The sequence below is a fragment of the Panthera leo genome, chromosome B4 (genome assembly GCF_018350215.1).
Source record: "Panthera leo isolate Ple1 chromosome B4, P.leo_Ple1_pat1.1, whole genome shotgun sequence".
In the NCBI taxonomy this organism is placed as follows: domain Eukaryota; kingdom Metazoa; phylum Chordata; class Mammalia; order Carnivora; family Felidae; genus Panthera; species Panthera leo.
In genome coordinates this window covers 124576692-124590981 of record NC_056685.1, presented here as the reverse complement: position 1 = coordinate 124590981, position 14290 = coordinate 124576692, and the positions used below count along the sequence as shown (strand labels likewise).

Sequence of the window (14290 nt, the reverse complement as noted above, 5' to 3'; positions counted from 1 at the left end):
GGACGCTCAACCAACAGGGCCACCCAGATGCCCTGTTCTTAACCTTGCAGTGGCCTGCACGGGGTCCCGGTGCACGTCAGATTGAGAGGCACAACGCATGGTGCAGGATGTGGCCTTGACACTGTTCCAGGTTTCCAACCAGAGCATTCTGGCCACTGTCAGGTTAGAATCCTGTTTGTCCTCGTTAGCACAAGGTGCTTACTAACCCGTCTCACTGTTACATGGATGGAAAAGCCACCTCCCTGGTGGCTCTCTGCATATCCCAAGAACAAGAATTTAATTCAAGATGATAAAGATCACCTGTAACAGATCAACTTTTCAGTGAATCCTTCACCTGGGTTAATTCACAGCTCTGAGACTAGAAGCCCACATATTTTAGCGCCTTCTCCGAAAACGGAATATTCCATGTGAGATTACCCACAAACAGGAGAAAACAAACTTGGCCAGTTAACAGGGCAGCTTTCCACATCTGATCCCACTAAGCAAAACGCCAACATAAACTTTAAAGTAAATAAACAAACAGGGCTCGAATTTTAAACTCCATCTTCCACGGAGGTCTGGGTTAAGGGAAGTGACAGGCCCAAGGTCACCAAGTTATTGACAGGGCGCCCACACCAGCGTCCTAGGAAACACTGCCGCATCGGAATGCTGCTTGCACCTGCCGGTGGGGATAGGATGTGGCATCTGACTGATCTCAACTGGAGGAGACTAGAAGCTCTTTAACCAGAAGAATCACCAAAACAGGCCAGCAGACATTACTCCAAACAGATCCTGACTATTTAAGTGGGAGACGCTAGCTGGGCTAAATGCGAAGAAGAGTTGAGCTTTAGAATAAGTCACTCGACAAGAAAGCCTGGCTGACAGGGGGGAAACCTCGGGAGCTGTCGCCTGCCAATCCACAAAATGAAGCGGAGTAAAAGAAGTTTCAATAGAATTTCCAGTGAAAACTACATGAAGCGATCACTGCGAATATGAAAGCTTTGTCACACTTTGTCTTAAAGCATCCTTGAAACTGCAGCCTCTCGGAGAAATCCTTCGGGCAGCCCGGCCGGGTTTAGGCGTCAGGACCGACTCGGATGAATTTTCGGAGCCCCGTCTGCGGCTCTGCCCGACCCACTCGCACCCCACCGCCACGAGCACCACCGAGAAAGTCCTGAATTGCCCTGCCGCACTTGCCTGTCGCAGCGCCAGGGGTCCGAGGGGCCGGGGGCGAGGACCGCGAGGCGGCGGGGCGCGGAGGGAGCGGCTGCGGACGGCGCGCAGGAGCCCTCTGCCCCCGGAGGGCGCCGGGCTACCCGCTGCAGGGGAGCCCCGCCGCGCGTCCTCCCCGCGCACCCTCCGCAGGACCGCCCCGCAGGCTCTCCGCGTCCCGCCGAGACCGCCCCCGCGCGGGGTGGGGAAATGCCCTGCCTTGGGTCCCTCCGAGAGCGGGCGGCCTGCGCCCCCCGGCCCGAAAATGGGGAACGGGGAGAGAGGGGGGCTGCGCGCCCTGCCTCGCGGGGTCCCCGCCCCGCCGCCTCTCCCCCCACCCCTACCCCGGCCTCTCCCGCACGGGCGGCCCGCCCCGCAGACCTCCCCGCCGCCCCCGAATCCCCGGCCCGCGCCCCCGCTCACCTCGGCCGGCGCCCGCGCTCGTGGCGGTGGAGTTCCCGCAGCCCATCGCGCCGCTGGCCGGGGAAGCCGCGCTCGGGAGCGGGCGGCCGCGGGTCCTGGGGGCGGAGACGGAGGCGGAGGGCGGTGCGCCCCGAGCCGGAGGCCGGCGGGGGGCGCGCGGGGCGCGCCGGGCCGCGGGGAGGGGGGCAGAGCCGGGTCGCCCCCTCCCGCAGCCGAGCGGTGCGGGCTGGGACGCGGGGGGAGGGGGCGCGCGAGAGGAGCCGGCGCGGCCCGGGGGCGGAAGCCGCCCCGCACCCTTCGCCCCCGCAGCGGTCGGGGTCCCCGCCGGACCCACCCGTCACCTCGGCAACCGCCGCGCCGGCCAATCCTCGGCCTCCTTCGGCCTCCCCGGCCGGGCATTGGTCGTCGTTAAGAGGGGGCGGGAGTTTAAAGTGGGTTTGGGGGGCTAGGGCGAGGCTGGGGGCGTGGCCGGCGCCGGCAGTGGGGTGAGGCTGGAGGCGACCGGAGATGCCCACCTGCCGACCTCCACGCCCTCTTTGCCTTTTCTTCCCCACTTCCCCTCCCTGCTTCAGGATGTGGGTAGGAAAGGAAGTGGCAGAAACAGCTATTTGCATACAGTGGGCGCCCAATAAATGTTACTGACTGAATGATCCTCAGATCTGAAGCCAACACCGAAATCCATTTCTGCTGAAACAGAGAGCTAATGCAGCTCTTTGGTAAAGAGCATAAAGTCTTCCCTAGCTTGGTGCTACTAACCTACTCCACTTTAATTGCATTTGCTGCAATGTTGATAGCCTAAAGGACCTCCACTCATTTAATAACAGAATTGAATTTACTTGGCACCTTTCAGCCTAACATTTGGGCAAGTGTGACAGGAGTCAGACTGTCTGATTTACAACCCCTGCTCTGCCCCCTTAATAATTGTGTGGCCTCATCAAAGTTACTTAACCCATTAGTGTATCAGCTGTTCTAAGATGGCAGTAATCACTCAGGCACGTAACCCGGTGCCCGATCCTAAATAAAGGCCAGCTCTTCTTGTTCTTAAGTCTATTAGAATCGAATACTAATTCCCTGAAGGTAAGGACTATCAGTTTTATCATAGTGTCTTCCTGGCTTGTAGTACAGACACAATAAATGTTTTGTGAGATGAATTCAGGCCAGGAATTAAATCTCCATTTTAAATCCATTTAATATTTATAGAGAACGTAGCCTGTGCCAAGTCCTTAGTTAAAATTAAGTTCCAGTGATACAAACATGTAGGAGACAGTCTAACCAGGCAGACAGATTATAAACAGATTAATTACAATATAAGCAGGGATGTTAGCAAAGGAATAGAGGGTGCTACGGGAGCCCAGAGGATGCTGGGATCCTGGTTAAAACACTTTTCTAAAACAATACAGTTGTATTTAGAGAAAACCTTGAACTAGAACCAAGACCCTGGTGGACTATTAACATGACCTTTGAGGCAATGGTAAACATGGGGTAATCCCATTCAGGATACACCATCCCTCATTTGAAAATTAAATAGATTTGGGCACCTTCTGAGGTGGTAACTAATTCTTCGGCAAATAAAGGTGTTTCTGAGTTGTCTGACTTCTAGAAGCACCGTTTCTCTACCTTGGCCTCCGCCATCTTTGTTCAGTGGCTACCCCCATACAAACCCAAAATTGGTGGGCAGAGGAGGAGGGGAGGACTATCAAACAGCCAAAGGAAACAGTCTTGTTTATTTCTGTGCTGACACTGGACTCCAGCCCTAGGACACTTGCAAGAAAGAGAGAAACAGATCCTGACATCTAGTAAGTGGCCTGACACCGCCAGGCCTTTGTGTTCTTCTGTTAAGCACAGTTACACAGAACACCAATATCAGACCAGGACACTCTATAACTCTGCGGAAGTGAGACCAGCGCCCGAAGGAGGGCTCGATCCCAAGAACCATGAAATCACAACCTGAGCTAAGATCAAGAGTCAGATGCTCAACCGACTGAGCCACCCGGGTGCCCCAAAAAGTCCTGCTTTCTCAAATCCCAACCATAATCATTTAACTTGAACCCAAGTCCCAGGGATTCTTTCCTAACATTCTGTTAGTGAGATGGTTGCCTATGGTGTGGCTTCTCTTTCACTGCAATAGCAGTAAACCCAACTTGCTCAACTACCAGCATGTTCCTGGTGGTCTCAGGTTGGAGGACATTGACCCTTGTGAGTGATATGTAGTCTGCCTTATAAGGTTACAGAGTGTGTTATCTATTCATTCTTTCAACAAACACCATTGAGTATTTCCTTTGTGCTAACCACTTTTCTAAATGCTTGAGATGAAACAGTGAACAAGGCACAGAAGAAAAAGCCAGTGGGAGGAGACAGATTAGAATCAAACAAAAGATAATTTTAGATACTATAAGTGTGATGGAAACAAAATAAAGCAGGGCACTGAAATAGGTGACTAGGGGTAGAAGGAGAGGTACTATTTCAGGTAGGATCATCAAGGAAGACCTCTCCAAAGAAGGGGTATTTTAGCTGAGGTGTGATTGAAGAGAAGAAATCAAACCTGTAAAGACCAAGGAAAGAGCATCCCAGGCAGAGGAAATGGCCAGTGCAAGAGTCCTGAGGCAGGAACATGCTGAATATGGTTCACAAATAGAACAAAAGGCCAGCATGACAGGTCTAGAGCAGAGATAGAGAGGGGTAGTTGGGGAGGTAAGCCAGATCACACTGGGTATGATGGGCTTTGTAAGGAGTTAAAATTGTGTTCAAAGGGCGATGCGAAGTCGTTTGATGAGACAATATAGGCAAAGTTCCTGATAAAGTGTCAGGCACATAGTAAGTGCCCCATAAATGTCAATCCTCTCCCTAGTGTGGAGTGAAAGAATAAGTCTAGTGTCTCCTTTATCCTTTTTAGGAATTTATTTTATTTTTTATAAATAACAGTTAATTGCATCTGGATGTTTTCAAAAACAATGAGTCAAAAGAAAATCATTAATACATGTCTCATTTCCCGACTGGTCAATTTTGCCTTCATTCTCTGTGCCAGTTAAATCACACCATTGAGCTGTTGTTTTCATTCTTCAGACAAGAACCGATGTGGTGTGAGGAGGAGAGAAGATGTGCATGGCTGAAATTGATCTGGCCAGGAAGGAAAGCAAGACACAGGAGAACGTGGAGCTAAATAGTCTGTTTTCATGGTTTTTCTTCCATAAAGAGTTCCCCACCAAGAAGTTTGGCAACCCGAATTTTATTTTTGTTTCTCTCCTTTTCCCTCTGGACACGCTGCAAGATAGCTGCCTCGGCTCTGGGTAGCTCAGCCACTGGACACAACAGAACTCAGCAACAAAAGGGGGATTTTGTTTTCCCCCTTTGGGTCCAAGCTGAGAGGCACTGGGAACGCTTCCTCTCCCACTTCTTTGGCCACGATTTGGATCACATGACTCTTCCTGATGCAACCACTGGGAAGGTGAATAGGATGGCTGTAATTGGCTCTGGTTAAGTTACAATTTATCCCTGAGTCATGACAGGGAGTGCAGGATAGACACCTGAACAAAATTGGGGCTCTGCCGGCATGGAGGGGGGTAAGAGTGTAGCTGCTTAACCAGTAGTAGTCATAGATAGAACTTATGTGTCCCTTTGTACTATCTCTCTCTTCTAGATTAGTTCTCTTCTAGATTAGGCTCCCTACCCCCTTGGAGATGGGCACAGACATATGACTAGCTTTGGACAATAAAGTGTGAACAAAAGTGAAATATGAGTCAGAGGCTCTGTGACTTCTGGTCTGTTGGGAGTTAGTAGACAGGTATAGAAGAGATTTGTTATGGGTACTACCTGAAAGATCCAGGGGGCAGGATCAGAAGTAGGCAGGGAAAGCCTTCAGGCTGCATTGGAGGTCTAACACCCACGGGGGAAATAAGAAGAGGGATATGTATATGGGGCGCTTGGACTGCTCAGTTGGTTAAGTGTCCGACTTTGGCTCAGATCATGATCTCGAGATTCATGAGTTCGAGCCCCGCGTCAGGCTGTGCAATGACAATTGGGAGGCTGCTTGGGATTCTCTCTCTCTCTCTCTCTCTCTCTCTCTCTCTGTCTCTCTCTCTCTCCCCTTGTCCCATGTTCTCTCCCTCAAAATAAATAAACTTAAAAAAAAAAAAAAAGAGGGATATCTAAAGAGGACTAGGTAGGAAGAACCCCAGATTGCGATGCAGCTCTGAGAAAGTCTTGACCAAGGCCAAGGAGAACTTCAAATGCAGATTGTTTGTGGGGGAACCCCTTGTTGGGCAGAGATGGCCAGGCCCTAGGGACCTGGCTGGGCTGTGAGCTGCCCAGAGAGATCTTGGCCTCAGCTGGGGCACAGCAGCAGATCCAAAGGTGCCAAAAGCTGGGGGCAGTGAGCCAACCCCACTCCTCACAACAAGTTCTCTCTTGAAGGGCGATCTGAACATCTCATCTCCAAGCCGTCCACACAGGAAGACACTCTTGACTGAGAGTTCTAGATTCTCCAGTTTCAAGGACCCTGGCAGCACGTGTGAAAGGGCTGCATCCTGCATCAGCCTGGATCCCTAAGTCACTACATCAAACAGGTCCCCACCCACACTCGTGCTGGACCTGAAGAATGAGCAAGCAAGAAATTTTTATTGTGTTTAAGCCATTGAGATGTTAGGGTTGTGTTATCATGACAAACCATTAACATATAAAAACAGCACAGGGTTCATAACGGATCATAACGCAGATGTGGTAGCACCTGTGTCTGCTGCATAGACACTTTTAAATGCCATGAAGCTGATCACGAAATTGATTGATTATTTACCCACGGTGATTTGTCTCTTTTATGTGTGTGGTTGTGCCCCCTTCTGCCTTCCTATAGTGTTCCTTGCACTTTTTCTTTCTTGACTAGTTTAGCTGTACATTTGTCCATTTTATTGGAGTTTTCAGAGTCACTTTTAGTTTTTTTGGCCATCTCTTTTTGTTTTGTTTTCCATTTATTTCCAGCCCTTATCTTATTATTTTCTTTTTTCTAAATTCTTTGAGAATACTCTTATTTTTATAACTCCTTTTTTTAATGTTTATTTATTTTTGAGAGAGAGAAAGAAAGAAAGAAAGGAAGGAAGGAAGGAAGGAAGGAAGAACGAATGAGCAGGGGAGGGGGCACAGCTAGAGGGGGACAGAGGATACAAAAGGGGTTCTGTGCTGACAGCAGTGAGCCCAATGTGAGGCTCGAACTCACAAACTGTGAGATCACGACCTGAGCCTAAATTGGACACTTAACCAACCACCCTGGTGGCCCTATTTTTATAACTTCTTAAGTTAAACACCAAACTCATTTAAGTCTTTCCTTCTTTCTTCCTTTCTTTCTTTCTTCCTTTCTTTTCTTCCTTCCTTCCTTCCTTCCTTCCTTCCTACCTTCCTTCCTTCCTGCCTTCCTTCCTTCTTTCCTCTCCTCAATATGGTTTATGTTGCATCCAAAAGTTTTCATATTTCATTAATTTCACTGTTGTTCAGTTATAGATACTTTGTAACTTCCATTATCTATTAATGCATGAGTCATTGAGAACTCTTTTGTTACCATATGAATTTCGTTTTAAAATGTACCCATGGTCTTGGAGAGAGTTACTGGCTGTGAAAAGTGATGGTCTGCAATATAGGGACTTCCCCCGCCATTCTCCATGCTTAACCTTCGAACATGTTTCAACACATTTTCTTCTGGCACAGGCTATCGTTCAGCCCACAAATGATGTGTTTTAACAGACAACACTGAATGTAGGTAAGTTGTATCTCTCTAATTAAACTCTTAGCTCCTTGAGGACAGGGATGGGGTCTTACACACTGTGTTTCCTTACTGCACAAAGAAAGCAGGTAAAAATGTTTTTGTGTGGGTGTGAACGGAGAGAAGTGAGAGACAGAATCATAAAAACATTTTTTTTGTCCAACAGCCATTATTAATCCTAGGGCTGGTTTTTCAAGACAATTTGCATCATCTTTCTGAAAACAATAATAATGAACATTTTGAGCTCTTCCCATGAGTCAGGCACAATGCTGACTACTTTGATGAATTATCTCATTTAATCCTCGTAAAAACTCTCTCGGGCGTTGGTTCTGTTGCATGGTTCCCAGACTTAATACGAAGGCTGGGAAACAGTCAGGAAGCTTGGATTCTGGGCACTGGGGACAATATAGCCTCAGTGCACGGTGCCTGTCCATCAGCACCACTGCAGCTGCCACTGCCTCGATCCACCAAGGCTGCTGTCACAAACCCAACCCCACCCTCACTGAGCTACGGGCCATTCTGTAAAGCCTCAGGAGGGAAGATTCAAGGTCCAATGCCATGTAGGGTCAGAGATAGAAAGAAGCTGTCCTCCCTCCAGCTGAGAGAGAAGTGGGGATCTCTGCTTCCCATCGTGACTAACACAGCAGGTGATTTCGCCAAACTTGAGAGAGAGTTCATTTCCTGAGTAGTTTTAAAAAAATTTTTTTAAACGTGTATTTATTTTTGAGAGAGAGAGAGAGAGAGAGAGAGAGAGACAGAGCACGAGCAGGGGAGGGGCAGAGAGGGAGACACAGAATTCGAAGCAGGGTCCAGGCTCTGAGCTCTCAGCACAGAGCCCGACATAGGGCTCAAACTCACAGACAGTGAGATCATGCATGACCTGAGCTGAAGCCAGATGCCTAACCAACTGAGCCACCCAGGTGCCACTTTCCTGAGTAGTTTTTATTTATTTTTTTTTTTAATTTTTTTTCTTAACGTTTATTTATTTTTGAGAGAGAGACAGAGTGTGAGTAGGGTAGGAGCAGAGGGAGAGGGAGGCACAGAATCAGAAGCTGGCTCCAGGCTCTGAGCTGTCAGCGCAGGGCCCGACGCGGGGCTCGAACTCAAGAACAGCGAGATCATGACCTGAGCTGAAGTCGGACGCTTACCGCCAGGGCCACCCAGGTGCCCCTCCTGAGTAGTTTTTAAAGGCAGTAATCTACTATACTATGCTTACCACTTGATTTAAGAACGTTGAATCCAATGCTAGCAGAGAGGTCTAGCCCACCATTGCACTATTAACTAATAGTTAAGAGTAAGAACTTGAACCCATGCCTTCTTGTTTCCTGTTCTACTCTCTCAATGATACTCGTTCTGCCCCTCTTATCCTGAAAGGCCCACCGAGCTGATGGCATCTCGCTATCTTCCTCCCTTGCCCATATTATTCTTCCTTTGGGAGAATGAGAGATTGAGGGAGGCTAACCTTTGGGTCTCAAATAACCATCAGATTTGGGATGTGGCTTTGGCTCTGAAAACCTAGAGAATTGGCTGAGAAGCCCAGGGAGTTACTGGCTGGGGAGGCAGTGCTGGGAGGTACTTAGCAGGGACCTCCCCATCGTGGGTAGGAGAGAAGGATTTCCCTGGGGCCTGGCCACAGGCTCATTGGCCTCAGTGGCTGCCACACCCCTCCTGCACCCCACAGCTTCCAGGCCTTTCTGGCCTCTCTTGTTCCCTGGTTCCCTCCCTTCCCCCTTTCCATCAGCGCCCAAGTTTCCTGAAGGAACTTTACTAGGATCCCTAGAGACAACAGTACCCTTTCCACCATAGGGAAGGGTAATGTTCATCAAACTTTCCTAACTAGATTAGATTATCAGACACCCAAAAATGCATCTTCCCAGGCCATGGGGCCATTTCTCTCCCGCCCACCGCTCTGATGCCCCTTCTGCTCGGCAGGACTAGTTGAAATAGGAGTCCCTGTCTCTCCCACAGTCCTAAAGCAGCAGATGGGCGTGCCCCCAGGGAGACGGCTTCCATGCTCCCCAACTGCCGGCAGCCCTCTCACGCTTTGGGTGAACTGTGGCAAAAGCAAAATGGGAGACATTGGCTTCTGGAACTGAAAAGTACATAAGCAAGGACATGTTCGACTGAGCTTTGACAAGAGACCGAAAGCCAGCAGGACTCAGCTTCGCACCCCCCCGCAGCTGGGCCCCATCCTCAGGTCCCATTTGGTGGCCTTGGTAGCATCAGACTCTTCACATCGTGGTGGAAAAGACAGCTATAGCAGCTCTTCGTGTGTGCTTCGGTTCAAGGCCAAAGAGAATGCACGTGGTAATTCTTACTGAATTCCCCGTAGTCACTCTGACCAAGCCAGCTTTCCATCCCATGCTCACCCATGAACCAGTCGCGGGGGACAAGAGGGTGTAGAAATTTGATTGGCCAGGTCTGCTCCACCCCTGCCTCTCTGTTCGGACTGCAGGGCTAAGTAAGGAAGGGCAGGCCAGACCTTAGTCAGGCGTCAAGGCTGGCTTCTCCTCCCTCTCCATTCCTTGCACCAGAATCCTTTACAGAATGTAAGTCTAATCAAGTCAACCCCTCCCATCTTCCTGAGAATCTTCAAGAACTTGCCACTACTCTCACGATAAAAACAAAAGTCCTAAAGCTGGCCTACAAGGCCTCACCTGGTCTGACCTCTAACCACTTTCCTGCTTCTGTCCTCTTTTCACGACCTTCTTTGTTTTCTCGTTCTTCTCCTGTCCCTGCCACAACAGGGCCTTTGCACTAGCTGTTCTTGCTGCCTGGAATAGTCTCTCTCCTCCTTGCCTGATTAATTCATCTTGGCCTTCAAGCTTGACTCAAGAATTACTTCTTCAGAGAAGCCTGCCTCACCTCCCCGATGAGGTTAAATGTCCCTGTTACAGAGACTCTGGGTCCTCTGAGCAGTTGTGACAATTGCAGCATTAGCTATCCATGTGATTCTTGGCTTAATGTCTGTCACTCTCATTAGATTTTGTTTGTTAGCACAGAGACCAGGCCTGGTTTGGCTTCACTGTTGCTTCTCTATCACCTCCTTCAGTGTTTGGACCAAAGCTGGCCCAGGAATATATGTGAGCATTCACTCATGCCACCGAGGAGCTGACCTTCTAGAGAAGAAGACAGAACTAAAAAAAAAAAAAAATCCCCAAATCAAAAAGATGCCCCCAAAGCACATTTGGGGTAAATGCAAGGAAGATATTCATCCACACAACAGGTTAAGACTAAAAACACAGGTAGAGAAGCTACTTAGATGGTCATGGTTATGGTTAAGGTGACACCTGAGGAAAGGAAGGATCTGGGCTCTTAAGCTTCTTGGCTTCGTGCTTCACTCAGACATGGCCACCTCAGGGCACCAAGACCCTGGGCTTGGAATCAAAGAGCCTGCGGTGCCCGAGAGTGGAGAGAAGTGTGCTCAGCAAATTTCCTAGGATTTCAGAACCAGAAGGGGTCCCAGGAAATGTGGTCCAGCGCCCTCCTGCTGGACCCCATAGTAGGGCTCACACAAAGCATCTGCTTTCCTTTCTCTAGGCTGACACCTAATGAGTTTGCTGTTTTTAAAGGGAGGGGGTGGGACAGAAGTCAAAAGTAGGCGTGTGACTTCAGTCTCCTTGTCCAGCACCCTTTTCCCTCACCACTCACCATTACTGGCCCTCACAACTGGATGTGGCTACAATTTTTAAAACTTGACGTCAAATTCTTGTAACATAAATAAACCATTTTAAACTGTTCAATTAAATGGCAATTAGTATTCCCATCACCACGATCTAGTTCCAAGCCGTTTTCATCACCCCAGAAGGAAACGTTGTACATGTGAGCGGTCACTCCTCGGTCCCCCCTCCCCCCGTTTCCCAACCCCTGGCAACCTCTAATCTGCTTCCTGCCTCTATGAATTTGCCCATTCTGGCTACTCCTTACAAATGGAGATGTTATGGGGCTCCTGGGTGGCTCAGTCGGTTGAGCATCAGACTTCGGCTCAGGTCATGATCTCGCGGTTTGTGAGTTCGAGCCCTGCGTCAGGCTCTGTGCTGACAGCTCAGAGCCTGGAGCCTGCTTCAGATTCTGTGTCTCCTCCTCTCTCTGCCCCTCCCCTGCTCATGCTCTGTCCCTCTCTGTCTCTCAATAATAGATAAACGTTAAGAATTTTTTTTTTTTACAAATGGTGATGCTACTGCATTTTAAATAGTATTCTTGCATTATAAAAGCTTGTACATTGCTTTGTGTCCCTCCCCCACCATAAACTTATAGACTAATTAGCTCTAACTGAGATTCTAGGATAAAAGGTTTTATTCAGAAGTCAGTGGTTATTTACAATAATTGAGAAGGAACCAGGTAGAGACTTACAGCAGGCAAGTGACAGCCTATTGCTCGGTGTATAATCAGCATCATGATGAAAGTCTAATGCACATGTAAAATAAATACTGCCGTGTCATTTTCTCTGAAGCAAACTATTAAGAAAATATCCTCATTTCCGGGGGACAACTGTGAACGTTTTCCCTGGATCTCTGAACACTCACAATGTGAAAGGCATTTGTTAGCCTGTGTGGAGCGGACGACGAAAGGAAGAGAGGTAAATCGGGAATTCAAACCATGAGCAGGAAGTGATTTGCCTGAAATTTTCTTTGTTTATGTATTTTATAGCATATTATTTTTGAAGACTTGAGACATGAGAGTAATATTTGATACCTTGAAGGACTCTTTCCTTCAAGGAATGTTATATATTCATTTACAAGTTTAATGTTAAACTTGTAAATGCTCTTTCACTTGAATTACACTTAATATCATATATTTTAAATTATAAAATACAATCGAGTCTTAGGGAAACCTGTGAGTGACAGTTAAGATGCTTGTATATGAAGTCTTCATTACAATGGACTGTCATTTTATAAATTCGATTTTAAAAATGGGGTTTTTAGCAATTACATGTTTGTTTCTCTAAACAGGAAAATAAAAGGGAGCTTGGTATTGAAATTCTGAAATCTACATTTCCCTTGGAAAGTTCTTGGGGCACCTGGGTGTCTCAGTCAGTTGAGTGTCTGACTTTGGCTCAGGTCATGATCGGCGCGGGGTCTGAGCCCCGCCTGGGGCTCTGTGCTGACAGTGTGGAGCCTGGAGCCTGCTTCGGATTCTGTATGTGTCTCTCTCTCTGCCCCTCCCCTGTTTGTGCTCTGTTTCTCTCTGTCTCAAAAATAAACATTAAAAAAATTTTTTTTAATTTAAAAAAAAAAAGAGAAGTTCATTTCCTCAAAAGGAATTTCTCTCCCTTCTGGATTATTTTTTTCATAAAAATAATCTGCTTTTACTGAAACCAGATGAGCTGCATGTTCACCCCCGTGATTGCCTTATACGTATATCTAAAAGCCAAAATGATGCATTCTAACACACCAAGGAAACTTCTTTAGTTACAACCCCATAATTTCCAAGTTTATTGTCCATTCATGGAGGTCAGTCAAACCCTTATGCTAGGATCTCAAAACTGTGGCTATCACAGCTGGACCATCAATATGGAGTCTAAGTTCAGTTGTTAATTGGTCAAATGGCCTCGTTGCCATGACTAACTGAACAATATACATGAATGATTAAGATTAAATTGCTTGGAAAAGAGGGAGGGAACTTGGAAGGTGAAAAGGAGGCATTTAATCATTAGCTAAAGCACATGGAATTTGGACTCCTGTGTCTAGACTCAAAGGGATTTCTAAAAGGAAGTGATTTCCAAATTCAAGCCCTTTTAGTAGAGAAAATCTGCCAGGATTCAGAGAAATAATGAGGACACCACTTTCCGATTTTAAATCCTTCAACAACAAATGACAAAAACATTGTTTTGATTAAACTAATACAGTGGTTCCCAGCTTGAAGGTCTTAAACGGTGATTTCAGATCCAGTGCCTCATGCTGGAAACTTCCTGGACTGAAGTTGCACTCTGAATCCCAATTTCTTACTGACTCTCCATCCACCCACCTTGAGTTTGTCCAGCCGCCCCCACAACTGGCTGCTTCTCACCCAAGCATGAATCAGACTTCTCCTTACACTGCTTTGTTTAATTTTTCGGACCTTCAGTTTCCCGAATGTCTCGATGATAACCCGGTGAACACTCATACTGTGTTTACAGTGGAACATGGCAGGGAATTGAAGCCTTAGGACTCTGGAGTCAGACAGATATGGGGCCACTTCCTGACATTTATAACAGAATAACCTAAAGCCCCCTAACCTCTTTAAACCTATGGTATGCACCCAATCTAAACAACAGAGAGCACCCAGACTCTAGAGCCAGATTGCCTGGGTCCAAATCTAATTCATCACTTACTAGCCAGTTACTTACTCTCTGTCTCAGTTTCCTTATTTGGAAAGAAAGAAAGAAAGAAAGAAAGAAAGAAAGAAAGAAAGAAAGAAAGAAAGAAAGAAAGAAAGAAAAAAAGAAAGAAAAAGAAAAAGAATGGTACTTGCATCAGAAGGTTGCTCTGAGAATGAAATAAGTTAATATATGTAAATCACATCAGTATTTGGCACATGGCAAGGGCCATAGGAGCTTTCAGTAGTGGTAGCAGAAACGTCACTGTCGCTGTCACTGAATAATTGTATGGGAACTGAATGAGATCACAAACCGCCTCACAAGGAGTAAATATTCAATCAATAGTGCTTATTATTACTGCTTCAGAAGACATAAAGGCAGGGGTGCTCATTCTCCTTCATTTGACAATAGACATTTCTAGCGACCAACTGTGCCGGGCACTGACCACACAGAGAAGCAGAGACCGGAGGCCAGCTCCCAGCAGCACTCACGCAGGCAGGGAAACAAGTGTGCGATAACAGTGTCTTGGGTGCTATGCTACATGTTTATATAGGATTCCATGGCATCCCAGAGCAGGCAGATCAGGGAGGGCTCCTTACAGAAGAGGACACTCGAGCTGAATCTATTAAATA

The 14290-nt window shown here is 47.4% G+C and overlaps 1 protein-coding gene across 1 annotated transcript in view; it reads right to left on the bottom strand.

Annotated features, from left to right (window-relative positions):
* CB4H12orf75 (chromosome B4 C12orf75 homolog) overlaps positions 1–14290 on the bottom strand; it is a 76515-nt gene that overhangs the window by 36661 nt on the left and 25564 nt on the right. The window contains exon 2 of the mRNA XM_042948340.1: positions 1615–2177. Within this exon, the coding sequence (XP_042804274.1) occupies positions 1615–2177 (563 nt within the window). The remainder of the gene's footprint in view (positions 1–1614; positions 2178–14290) is intronic.